Source organism: Montipora foliosa, chromosome 8, assembly GCF_036669935.1.
Source record: "Montipora foliosa isolate CH-2021 chromosome 8, ASM3666993v2, whole genome shotgun sequence".
Lineage (NCBI taxonomy): Eukaryota > Metazoa > Cnidaria > Anthozoa > Scleractinia > Acroporidae > Montipora > Montipora foliosa.
In genome coordinates, this window is record NC_090876.1 from 5,428,232 (window position 1) to 5,442,352 (window position 14,121).

General features: G+C 39.5%; 1 protein-coding gene across 1 annotated transcript; it reads right to left on the reverse strand.

The window, feature by feature from the left end:
* Positions 1-969: 969 nt before the first annotated feature.
* On the reverse strand, positions 970-4,677 carry LOC137967764 (uridylate-specific endoribonuclease B-like). The gene is made up of 4 exons (XM_068814333.1): positions 4,663-4,677; positions 2,501-2,694; positions 2,140-2,189; positions 970-1,037 (listed from the first exon to the last, which is right to left on the reverse strand). Exons 2-4 carry the CDS (start codon positions 2,652-2,654, stop codon positions 1,014-1,016), a joined length of 228 nt encoding a protein of 75 aa, XP_068670434.1. The 5' UTR covers positions 2,655-2,694; positions 4,663-4,677; the 3' UTR covers positions 970-1,013.
* Positions 4,678-14,121: the final 9,444 nt, after the last annotated feature.

Consider the following 14,121-nt stretch of genomic DNA (forward strand, 5'->3'; position numbering starts at 1 on the left):
GGTTGTTGGTAAGTCGTTTAGCAAATAGCAAAGGGTGACTCGTGGTCTCAGCTGATAGTTACAAGGTGTTTCGCCACCTCCGGCAAAAAAGGAAACAAGTGGAGACGAACCTGCTACTTACAAACAGCAAAAACAAAATCTTGATAGCATATAAAAGGAAGACACTAGACAAGAGCGTCCTAACTTTGGGTCTTTGAATGGTAACTTTGTAAGCTGCATTCAAGTACATTTTGCCGTGGCAGATATGGACCACTGCAAATCGGGTTCCCACGGTGCAAATAACAATACTCCATGGTCAAAATTTGTAATTTCTGACAGGAGTGTAAAATAAAACATGAATGCTCAAGTTACAAGTGATTTTATCGACCATTTCCTATACGTCCGTATTTTTTGCCCGGGCAGCCCAAAATTTGTTCGGGCAAGTACGTTGTCGGCAGACGACTTTGATAAAAAATGAATATGGCTCCCTGCATATCTCGAAGTACCCAGAGGAAAAGTCTTGGAACATAGAAGAGAGCCAGTAAACCCAACCCGCAAATCTTGCATTGTGTGGAATTGCAGTTGGGATCATTAAAAGTGGACAACCTAAAACCTTCAACCTCACATTCAAATGTTAGAGTTATTACATGGTCTGTGTCTGCCTCACTATAAAAATGCTTATACTTACCCTTCGGCTTGGAAAGAAGCCACTGTAGTCAACTAGGCCCCTTTTTTCTTGCAAGTAGAACCAGAAACCCATAAGGGTTGAAACGTGTAATGGCCCCTTGTGTGCTGGGAAACAAGTTTCTGAATATTCAATTTGCTAAGTACCATATTTGGAACAACAAGAGCGAGGGGTTTCCAAATATGGTACTTAGCACTGGAAAATTCAACCAATCAGTTCGCACTGAATATTCGGAAGTTGTGAACGCGCGTTACACGTTTCAACCCTTATGGGTTTCTGGTAGAACTGAATCCAGTTATGGAAGCCAATCACATCTGTTTTGTTCCTTGTCTCACCAACAAAAACATGCTCAAACGCTGATGAATCTAACTGCCTGAAAAAAAACGGATGAACTTAATTCATCAGCTGACATATAACGCATCTTGGAGGAGGTTTAGCACATTGCAACCCCTTTTAAAGAATGGAATTTAATTTTTAAGGAACTAAAGCAGGACTAATAATAAAATTATTAGTCCTGCAATGTGTCAAATTATTTGTGACACAAATAGCAGTGTTTAATCAATCAAGTTTCTTTATGAATGGTCAAAGGAAAAGAAAATGAAATGATGAGGAGAAGAAATCAAAGAATGTTGACACCTTGCAAAGGCAATGTTGAAAAGTCAGAAGAAAAGGGCATTAAAAAAAACCAAAGTGATGTGTTCAAAGAAAAAGGTATTTCAATCTGACAATTCAGTTCCATGACTGATTGTTCACAACAGCACTTTGTCTTGTAAGTCCATTTAGCCACCAACACAAGTTGGTATGCAAGCTGACATTCCCAAACTTGCAAATACCTGCAACTCTATTGCACCAGAACTTAAAAGTGGATTGTACTTTTGGTGATCTTTGACAAGGAAGCACACCAAAGTAAAGGTCTTAACTTGATATTTCATAAGTTGCCACACTACAATAATTATTATTAGCAATCTACTTCACTCCTTTGGTTCTCCGATACATTTTAAACCCGGGGGGGGAGGGGGGGGGGGTACTCCCTTATAAGGCCTTAATGGGGACGTGCGGCCAGCCAGGGTATGTTTTTCGGGATTTTTGTCTTGAACAGGGTATCGAATTTATCATTTTTGTCTTAATCAGGGTAACGATTTATCAATTTTTGTCTTAAACTGGGTTAAATGTCTTAAACAGGGTATCAAAAATCGGAATTCTGTCTTAAAATGGGTAGGAAAATTAGCGATATTTGTCTTAAACAGGGTCAGGGTATGAGGGGCCGCGCCGTACCTCCCCACCCAGGGATATGTCAAGTACACCCCCCCCGGGATTTTAAACCATAAATTATATAGGGCCCACTTGAACTGGGCACGATCACCGGGCATAAGTTTCTTCTCAGCCAGGTACTTGTGTGCTATTTTCATTGGTTCTGTTTCATAAATAGCATGGATAAAACACTGATTCTCGCGAACTTCCTCTTGTGTAACTACCTCTTTCTGACCCCCTTCACTTTCATAGTTGTCCAATAAAGCAATAAATCCTATTAAATAAAATATACCATTAGCAAGTAAGTACAGCTGTGGATGGGCAGAACAAAAAATGAAGAAATGGTTTGCTTGAGTAGCTGGTGGGGTATTTTATTGCGGGAATATTTAAACACACGGGAGGTTGCTTTGTTGTGTTTTGGCCACGAGTGAAAATCCAAAACTACTCATCACCATATCAGTCGCAGACCACTTTCAGCCAAAACACAAACTCCCAAGTGTTTAATAATCCTGTGATAAAATATCCTGCCAAATACACAGGCTAAGTAACGGTATTATTGTTATCAAAAATGACATCAGCACTTACCTCTAAATGTCTCTCTTTTAAAAACGTTTGGATCTACATAAGAAAAAAGGGGCTCCTTTGCATGATCTTCAGTTGAGTGGTAGCGGGTTTTCCCTCGAGGGTCTATTTTGTAGAGAAGTCCAGGGGTGAGGCGATTCTCATCAGCTTCCAACATGCGATTACATAGAGCAGACAACTCTGGATCGAGGTTAAATCTAATAACATAGACAAAAAAACCTTTGTTACTAGTAAGTAAACATTTTTATCATTCAATGGTTGTAAAAGAAGCCCTTCCTGATGTTTTGATCAAACACGACCAAGAAAGGAATAATAATAATAATAATAATAATAATAATTATTATTATTATTATTATTATTATTATTATTACTGATAATTCAGTAGTTTACATTGTGGTCCGTTAATAATAGTATTGATAAAAATGAAATATTCACAAAGCATTCCTAAACTACACTAAAATTGTTAAAAGGTTCTATGAATAGTAAAATGATCAAGCTTGAAATTACTAAGTATTTATCACTAATGTACTTTTTAAAATTCCTTAGGGTTGTAATGCTTCTAGTGCTATAGTCTAATGTTTTCCATAGTCGGTTGGCACTGGAATAAAAAGTGTGTAGACCAGAATTGGTACGGAAAAGGGGTATGAATAATATATAGTTATTTGCTGACGCCCTTGTATTATGCCTATGCTTATCATTACCATAGGAAATACAATCTTAATACATACAATACAATACATACTTAATTGACCACTCCCCATAGGGGCTTTTCAGGGCCAATGAAACACAACCAACAAAGCCACAGAACAGAAGAACTGTTAAGAATCCCAACCGGCCAGAGGCAACCCAGTTGGCTATTTACAAGTGCAGCTGGGAAGTTGAACCAAGGACTACCAGGATCAAATTCAACGAGTGGTCAGAGCGTGTCTTGAACCCGGGATCTCCAGATCTCAAGGCAAGCGCCCTAACCACTGGGCCACACTGCCTCCTTACTTATCCTTATCTTAAAAGTACAGAGGGCAACAGCCATTAACAATCTTGTGCATTAAACAAAGCTTTCTCATTCGTATGACGTCATCAATAGGTAACCAGCCAAGCTTACTAAAAAGTTCAACGGAATTATCAGAAAACCTAGCATCTAAGATTAGCCTCGCACAACGCTTTTGAACTCTTGATAATCAAAGTAAATTTTCAATTTTGGTGTTTCCCCACACTGTGCAACAATATTCAAATAACGGCCAAATTAATGCATTACATATTAGATTTCTTAGCCGATGATTAAGATATGTCTTATCTCTTTTAACCCTTTCATTGCCGAGGGCTTCCCCATTGACGAGTAAAATCGTCTGGTGTTAGACAGAGTAAAATCTATAAGTGTCAATTTGCATTTTTGGCAGTGAAAGGGTAAGTAGGCAAGATTCTGTGAGATTAAAAGGTATTACCAAACTTAAAGTGTTTTGCTTCAAAAGATGGTTTTGTATGGCCCCTTTTTAAACGTCGCATTTTACATGTGCTGAATCTGATGCAATTGTTGGTTCTCTACTCTGCACCGAGAGGTTTTCTCCTGGTAGTTCGGCTTCCCCTCTCCTCAAAAACCAACATTTGACTGGATTTGCGTTTATTGTTAATTTCAGTTTACAGTGTCCCCACGGACGCTAGAACGACTAGACACTTAAATAAAGTTCCTTTCCTTTCATTTTTATTCTAGAATATGGCTGTGCTAAAAGTTAAATATTGGATTACTCTCGAAATGATAGGAGGAGAGTGCTGCTCAGACCCTATTCACAAGAATGTTAATTATTCTCAAGGGATGAATTAATTAAGTTGTCGAATATTCGAGTACAGCATTTAAGAAAGGTGAACATTTTAAAAGAAAGATCTATGTTCCGCAGTTCCAAAAGGTATGCTTGTTGCAATTTTTTCCCTTACCTAACCTCATTGCAACAAAAAAGATTCAACCGATCCTGACTTTGTGCTTTCGTGCAAGCCGGGGAATTGTTATTTCAGTGGTTTCCGCGCCCGACGCAATTGTTTTAAATGATACATCAAGGGATCACAGAGAAGTGTTTGCACTGAGAGCTTAAGGGGAGAGACGTAACCAAAGGAAAAGAAATAAGTCTGAACTGAACGAAGAATTTAAATGTGACATGGAATAAATAACTCACCCCTTGTTAGCTATGTTCGAGAGGAAGCTCGAAAATTGAATGACAATATTGCGAAGGAATGGAACTAGCCTCGTATTCGAGCATTTGGAAAAAGCCCGGGAAGAATATGGCGGATCATCTCAGGTAGTTTGCATGTAGCAAAATTTCTTCACAATTTACCTATTGTAATAGACCAATTCGGCTAACTCAATGTTGTACCCAATTCAAATCTCTCGGAGTTAAGATTCTTTGTGTGTTGAATTTGCATGGAAATGAAGCATTCACATTTAAATGATATGGAAATTCTTGGAACAAAACGTTTTATTCCCAGAGGATTTGAATTGGGTACAACATTGAGTTAGCCGAATTGGTCTATCTTATGAAGACAGTTCAAACTTTTAAAATTTTTAATGAGTACTGAGGTTAACTGCTGAAATACTCTGGGGCACAGAACTTTCCGACTGAAATTCTTGGTGATTTGCAAATGCTGCGTGAGTTGAGTAAACCTCGTTCTTGATTTTTCATTCTTGTCAATGAAGTGAGCAGTTGGGTTTCTTGACAAGTATGCAGTGTTTAAAACTATGTATGTCTGCCAACAGATGCTTTAATTTCCATTGTGGTTCTCACTAGTTTATCTCACTTAATACCTTGCAATTTGGTTTTCACGTCACCCACCGCACGGGACACTGAAAAACGCAGACTGCAGACTTATCTGTTGACCGTACAAATATGCAATTTTTTTCAAAATGGCGGCAAGGAATAAGGTGAGAGAAATCTGGGTACGACAACTGCCAACAAGCAAAATGGAGTACGGTTAGCGTAAAATGCAGACTGCAGACCAGGGGTAAATGCTAACAGTTAAGCCTAAATATTCTTTTAGGCCTAATTAGGCCTACGGTTAGCATTTCTAAGGGATTTGGGCTTTTTCAGCATTATAACCTCAGTCTGCATTTTACCCCAACGGTCTGCAGTCTGCATTTTACACTGACCGAATTTATAACACAATCTGACATGGTGGAAAACTTGTACATTGAACAACAGTAACAATACTCGCGTTAGGGAATTACAATTTTGAGGCCCCAAAATCAACCAAACCGTAAAGGTACGTACGAAATAAAATCCCTTCATTACCGTTACGTATTTCAAACACCATTATGTCCTTTTATATATCCAGCGATCGCTATTCCAGAGGTCTAAGGCGCACATCGAGCGTACATGAAAAGCCAACTTAGCTTTAGTGGGATGTAGATCACCGTGCAACTTGAAAGATCGGCGAAATATTTTTTACTATTATGCTTGTTAATTTGCGTCTGCTTCTTACGGAACAAGTGCAATTTTGCCAAGAAACGTTTACAATTTTACATGTTCCCCACATACGATTTCTGTGGTATTCAAACTGAGACCAGATTTTGTTATATGGAAGATGGTTGGAAAGTAAGGTGATATAATACTGCTTGTCGTAAAACAGATCCAGAAGAAAACCAAACGCAATAACATTCAAAAATGATTGAATCGAAATTCACTAGCCTTGTGCTATGTACACCATACTCAAAAATCGTAAAATGAACTTTGATACGTAGACAAAAAGAGATAAAAGACACAAAAGTACGTGCTAATGTAATCACGAGGTACACGTCAATCAAATTAATAATCAAATGTCAATCATCAATGTACTGTTCGGATGTACGGTCCAACAAAACAAATATTGTAACAAACAATTTCCGACACTGCTTTATGAAGTTTTGTTAACTTTTGCTGTTTAAGCCAATCAGATGTAAGTACAGACAATAGAAAAGTTATCACCTTTTTGCATTCCAATTGAATTCCAACATGTTCGTTGTTGCCGTTGTTGCTATGGTTCTTATCTGGACCGTTTCTTAACAACATGTTAAGAACGCTTTCACACTCAAAACCATAAAAAAATCAGGACGTTCAGCTACAGCCCCAAATTTGACGTTCCTATAAAAGATAAGAGCGTACAATGGCCTTTGTTCACAGCAATCCAATGTCGCGGGTCAAGTAAAGCACCTCCATTTGATACATGGCGTCTTTTAGAAAGGGATACCATCAAGGGTATAAATTTCTGATTTTTGGCTGATATATTAAAAAACGATGGGCTTATGCTAATGTCGCAAAAAATGTAAAAAAAAAGATTCCCCTATAATGATTGATTAAAACCGCCGTCTACGTAAGACTGTTTAAATATCGAGCCCAAGGAGTTCTGCCTTTTCAACTACCCAGATACACACATGCTGCAATCTTAACTTCGTCAATCTCAAGATCGAAATGTTAATTCTCCTTACTTACTACCATACAATTATCTCCATGTCAGTTAGGGGAATTTGGTATTACAGAGAGACCATGTACCCTGATTGATGATTTCTGTATTCTCATCACCTGCCTGGTTAACACTGTACTGATAATGTAAGGAGAAACTGGGAATAAAGGGGATAACCACCATCATTACGAAAAGCCCGTGTCATCAACTCTTAATCCAGTTCTCAAAGGATTTTTACTGGTGAACACCGAAAACCAAGCTTCTTAACATTACAACAAACATTCATACAACATGTGGAGATGGGGAAATGTCTGCGAGTGCGCGCGCAATAAACACGCACGTGACAACGTCACGCAATGTCTTCTTGACACCACAATATTTAAAGACTTTTCAGTTTTATTTCTGTCCTCATACGGGCAAATATATTCTTCAGAGCTCTTCATGACTTTTCTAAACTTTTTGGAGATGTTGGGCAAACCTAAACAACTGGAAGGGGTGCTACAATGAAGAATGTCATCTTGATAGAAGAAGCTACATCTTAACCAGAAGCCAGGCAACCTCGTCCCTAGGGGTCCCTTTTGTCATGCGCGGGAAAAATCGATCCCCGTCGCTGACCAAAAGGATCGCGGCCTCTGGGAACGAGATTGGAAGCCAGGCGCCAACAGGCGCCAAAATAATAAAGTTGCGCCTGCGCAAGTGATCCACGCACGCCTTCCCTCTCTTGCACGCCGCGGGTCTTACTTCAGCACCTTCTAAATTCTTGTCTAATTTCATTTGACTATTCGATTTTTTAACGATGTTAAAAGACAGTTTAACTTCAATAAAAATTTGCTCAAACCTTCGCCCACAACATCATAACTACAACTACATTACATGTAGAGATACCATTCAGAATGAAGGACATACTTATGAGAATGAATCGGAATTAAGTTACATACGAAAACCAAAACAACTGAAATCGACCTTACAAAAATTGACAAACAGCTTTAACTTTGACAAAAGCCATTTACAGGATCAATCCTTCCAAGATTCAGTCCTTTTTCACTAGAAACTAGAGAAAAAGTTTCAACATTCAAAACATTTGCGAGTTTGATGAGCTTAAACCCTAAGAAAATAGGAGGAACGTTCTTTTATGCTTGATAAAGCTTTGTACAAAGAAGGCTTTCTCCAGTCAACGACTAGAAGCAATATTTTCCATAACTGAATGGAAAAATGGAATTAAAAATCTCTCATAAATACATCCACAGGACCTAAATAAGCAAGGACGGCGTTGGTTTCTTTCCAGGCCACGCCTCTTTCGCGTATTTCTTTTTCGGCGCTTCAGCAATTGTCATTGGTGCATTTTGCATAGCTGGGCCCGCGGGTATCGGTTCGGGTACGGGTATTCTCGGAGATGTGGGCAGTGTCGGCGACGACACGTCGGGTGCCGAGGTGATCGTCAAACGCGGTTTGTGATGCGCTGAAGGCGAGGTGGGACTCGTAGGCTCAGGAATAGGGCCGGATCCTGGCAGATTGGAGTAGAGCCCTTGAGAATACGGAAAACTCTGTAGTCGTCGTGTTATATTTTCCGTCAAGTTGCCCATAGGTGACACTGGTCCTCGCATTTTCTGTGTAAGTAAGAAACGTCGGCCGTTTTGGAAACAGAAAAAAAAATTAGTCTCTGTGCAGAACTACCTCTTAAAATAATGAAATAAGAGCGAAGGATAGATTTGAACCAGCGACACTTGCGCTTCGCGCTTCTGTTTCGAGAACATTCGCACACCCATTCGGTCGCCCGAATGAAACCCGAAATTTAACGGCCCATTGATCGAGTGATCCCGTTAGCACCTGACATGAAGCCCCCTCACCATACCTTATTGAGACTTCGTTATCAATGAGGTAAAAACCTAATATTTGGCCCAATTTTGGGGGGCTTTTTACGCGGTAGAAGAGAGATCTTTGTGCTAGGAAGGTCCTCTAGGAAGGTCCTAGAGGCCTGTTTTCAGCATTCAGTTTAAATCAGTTAAAAGGTTTTCCCATGTACCAGGTCGTATGTCGTGAAAGGATCTTCCTGGCAGCAAAATTGGAAGATCATGGAGCTAGGAAGATCCGAGCACCATGTAAACAACTTTAGAAAGGAAATGCACGCAGTAAAAGCAACTGTATCAACATGATCACTGATGGGTGCCGGGCGTTCAACAACTTCGTTTACCAATTATCGTAAACGAGAAAGCCAACCACACTTTTCCCATGTAAACTGTCCCTCTACGATCTTCCGCGATTGCAACAATCTTCCTCGCTACATGTAACCAGGCCCATCAATTGAGTGGTTTGAAAACAACCTCCCAAGACACAAGTAAAAATGACCAATGAGCAAGTGCTGGATGACGAGGAAACGAAGCAAATGAAGGATCTATGTGGATAGTGTCGTGCAAACCATCTAATCGGAACATGTACTAGGGACAGCTGAAAACGAAATGAAGAATTGACAGGGTTTGTACTCTTTTAAGCTCTTCAAATTCCATGACTTTTCATAACTTTTTCCATGATCTTCTCTAGCTTTCCATGACCTTAAGTTTAGCTGCCACGTAAGAAAATTTTCTTAACTCTAAACTGTCCTTATTTTAGGATATTTTCTGACATAACTCTGTTCAAATTTGAATAAATTAACAACCTCTGTCCGCCAAACTTCCGATTGTTTGATAAAAACTCGTTTTCATTTTCATTTTATCCTTGCTTTGACAAATGATTAATCTGCCATTTATAACTACAATTTGCCATGACTTTCAATGACCGACCATAACATTCCATGACTTTCCCGGCCTGGAAAATTAAATTCTTAAATTCCATGACCCGTACGAACCTGATTGAATAGATCAGGAGGGGGTTACCCACGAGAATATCCGAGGGAGTTATCAGAGACAATATCCCAGAATATCCCATCCGATGTTATCCGAGAATTGAACAGATCAGTAGAGGAAATATCCCCGAGAACACCCGCTCAAGGATCTGCATAATTCTTATCAGAAAACGGCCGGAGAATTCAATAAGCGTTTTTAGGATTTAATAAATACGAGCTTTGATACATCCCTTATACTAGGTCTATAGCACGTCATTTTCACAGACCATCTCGACCTTTCAATGCGATTCTGCTCGCATGAGAAGCCACGCTAAATCGTTAAGGGTAATGCTGATAACTGAGGCACGTGACTCTCTAGACAAGTCTCGTTTCTCCGGAAAATTAATCTGAAAAAAACGTGACCTTAGAAAACAGGGTACCTGCAAAAGTTCCGAAACGTTTAGGGCACGAAAAGCCATTTGTGAACCTATCAACCGTTTGTTCAGGAAAGCCGATCTTTTACCATGTTTTCAAGGTAACAAATAGCAAACTGACTGTGAAGTTTGATGACTTAAATCCTCTCCGTTCTTGAGATACAGAGGGAATTAGGACACCCAAAAATAGCCCGTAAAGTTTCGGGACTTTCGAGAAAGGGGCCCTGGTGTTTTGTTATTAATTCAAAATATTCTCCGTGGAAAACCTGCAGGATGTGAAGTCGTTCGTCCCTTATGTCTTGCTGTTGGATGACTGACGCCAGATGTGACGTAAATGGTTCATTGCCTTCCCTTAATGGACGAATGATGTCTGTAGAGATGTGTGTGTGTGTAGTTCTTTTAGATTCTTGTGGGCTGGCTAGTATTAGGTGAGGAAGCGACCAGACACGGATAAAATTGGAACAAATAAATTGCAAAAATCAAACAACTGAATGTAATTATCGTGTTCAAAAGAACAATACCTGAGATGGTGCAGTGGTGACAGCACTCGCCTCCCACCAATGTGGCCCGGGCTCGATTCCCAGACTTGGCGTCATATGTGGGTTGAGTTTGTTGGTTCTCTACTCTGCACCGAGAGGTTTTCTCCGGGTTCTCCGGTTTCCCCTCTCCTCAAAAACCAACATTTGACTTGATTTGTGTTAATTGTTAATTTCAATTTACAGTGTCCCCAATTAGTGCTTCAGCGCTAGAACGACTAGACACTTAAGTTCCTTTCCTTTTCTTTTAAAGTTTCTTACCAATGCACACGCAAAACACAGCGTGTTTGAAATTGCGTTTGAAATTGCATAAACGCGTTTGCTCTTTTGTTATTCATAGCTACAATCTCTTTTGTTTGGCATTGTTTACTGTAGTTAAATAACTGAAACTTCTTATGACGATTATTTTTTTCCCATTTTTTTAACTTTTCATTTTAATATGTGCTTTTTGGAGCGTAGTGAGTTTTCCCTCATAATGTATCGACACGTTTTAGCGGGCCTTTCATTTTGGCTGAGCCAGTTGGGTCCTGGTAACTGATGACATCAAAGAAGTCAAGAATGTTATTCCATTGTGAATCATCAGAACATTCACAGCATCCGAAGGATAACTATCGCCCGACATTTCTACAAAGACTTAACAAAAAGCTCTAGATTTTCAACAAGACTTCAATTCTTATACATTTGCGCATTAATTTTCTTTATGAAGAGATGCAATGTTCTTTGACGTTTGACAGCTGGCGTCTAAATGAAAGTGAGACTCAAGTCCAAGGTAACCAGAGGGTTTTCTCTTCTCGCCGCTTCGCGACTCGTCTTCACCACTTCGCGGCTTTCTCGCGGATCAAGAAAAACCTCTGGGACCAGGATATTACACAGTAATTAACAAATACAAACAAATTTTGAACATGGACACCTCTTACAAGTTCATCCTCAATGGAGCCCTTGTCCATTTTCAAATCCGGCTACACATGTCATTTTCCTCTGACGAAACTTCACCGAGTAATTAATTCTCTACACTTCCTTGCCTCTCGATTTTTTGACGGTTTGCAGAGATAGCTCATAACGAATGCATTGCAGAGGTCATGGGTTCGAATCTCGTTGAAGCTATAAAGCGAGGATTGCTTAAACTGTCCAGTTTACTGCGAGGATCACTTCTATCTTTCGTCTATAGTCCGCATTTCTTTCATACTTCAATTACTCTGTTACTCAAAGCCTGGGCTATGACTAGTATGAGAGATGCGAAAAATCATGTTGTATGCCTCGTTCTTCAGACGACGCCGCTACAAGAAAACGATAGTGGCTAGGTAATCTGCAGTTTCTCCTAATGTGAAAACATCGACAGAACAAACCTAAATAATAGAACGTGAAAAAATGCATGTTTGGTCAACATGAAAATAAGAAAAGCGATTTTAAAGAGCGTGATTTTCTGCAAGGAATATTAATGTACCAAAAAAACCCACTAAAGGCGGGCTTCACTTTGACCTCGAAATTACAACTTCTCGGACCTCCTGTCCAGACGGGTTTTAAGATATCGCTTCCAAATTTTCAGTTCCAAATACGCCAAATACCGCGCGAGGAATGTTTCGTTTGTCTTCGGAGACTGATTTTACGGCACTTTTTCATCCCAAATTAAGAATGAGATGACAGTTTCGACTTTAATTCGTGACATATCAAAAATTCCTCACACTGCATTGGAGTGCATTGATCTGTGGGACTAAGATGCAACAAAGTGCGGTTACTTTTGCAATAATTATAAAGTGAAGGGGCTGGAGCTTCTGTAGCAGACTCAAACTCAGACTGAGTTTGAGGCCTCAAAACTGAAAGGCAAGTTAAATACCCAAAAACTAAAACTTTATTCAAATATTTCAATCTATTAGCTTTAATATAAGATACAGTTTGACCCTATTCAAAAAATAACGGCGCGAGAATTTTCTTTTTCCGCGGACACCTCATTTTCCTTACCGAGACCTTATAAACAATATTAAAAATAGTTTTTTGGGCCAGACAAGCAAAAGAAAACGCTAATTTGATAGAAACTCATAAAATGTGTTACAAGTCCATTGCGTTTTCAATGTAAGTCCGCGACATGTATCAGTAAGCGATCAAATAAAGGAGAACAAAAGGATAGCGGAAAAGGTGATATCCGTGAAAATTTTTAGCGACTTACGCATATCAACCTGCGAGCCAACGTAGTTAACATTGTATTTGGGAGACCGTAACAAGACTATAAGCACTTAATGACTGGCCCCAAGGGAAACAGGCGAGACCCTCAATGTTCCCCGAGGCCAAGCCTCGGGGAACATTGAGGGTCTCGAGGAAACAAAACTCACGGTTTCCCTTGGGGCCAGTCATTAAGTTTTTTGTTATACCTCCCAACTCAAAATAGAACAATACACGGATGTCAGCTTACGACTTTAGTAGATTCTTGGAAGCTTTCGTCCAAATTTACCCTTTGCAGAAGTCTGTCAACGTTTTCACGGCATTGTGGGTGGCCATGTTAGTAGATTTCGAGCTTTTGTCGCGTAGAAGCTTTTCAATTTCTTCTTCAGTCCTTGTTTGAAACCGTTTAGCTGCCATGACTGCGTAAAAATTATTTGTTTGACGCGGCTGGCATACAAATTTGCACGACCTGATCACGTGCGAGTCGAAAGTTCAAGTCGTTTTTTCCCTGGGGAGTTAGTGGGTTTTGACCCATGACACGTGACATGTTCTCCTCCAATCGGAAAACGTATTTGAGTAGTGAGGCATAACAACACTATTTGATAACTAAGTTTCTCCCTCACTGGCCATACCAGCAAGAGAGGTAGTCCAGTGAACATCAAGGTTGGTAATTATAGCAATGGAAGTTTAATCCACTCATAGATTATAACAAAGCGTAATTGGCCTAGTTTGAGGGTAGATAAACAGGGCCATTCATAAACGTTGTACGTACGGGATGTCAATTCCGTTTCTTTGAGATATTGTTATTATTAAAATCGAGGTTGGATTACCAGTTTAAAAGAAATCCCGTACGATTACTGAGAAAAAAAAAGCATGTTCATGGGGATTGATTTTTCATTTCATTAAATTCAAATATTAGAGTTTGTCTCGCAGTTTAGGGGAAAATTAACAAGATTGTCCCCTAAGATGGAAAGAATTTGTTGTGGGTTGTCTAACAACAACAGCATGCAAGACAAAGAACAAACAATAGCTTCTACATACTTCATATCTGGCGCCGGATTCATGTTACATTTTGGCAACATTCTACGATGATTTCACATAATATGCGTCATAGCCTGATTCCCACTTAAGATTATCTGTCTCATTGCAATCACTTTCAACCTTTTTACTCAGCTATTCATCCCTTCGACTTCGTTGTGCTAAAAGATATTTTATGTTTATGTCTGTGTGACTATGTATTTGTTGTAATGTTTCATA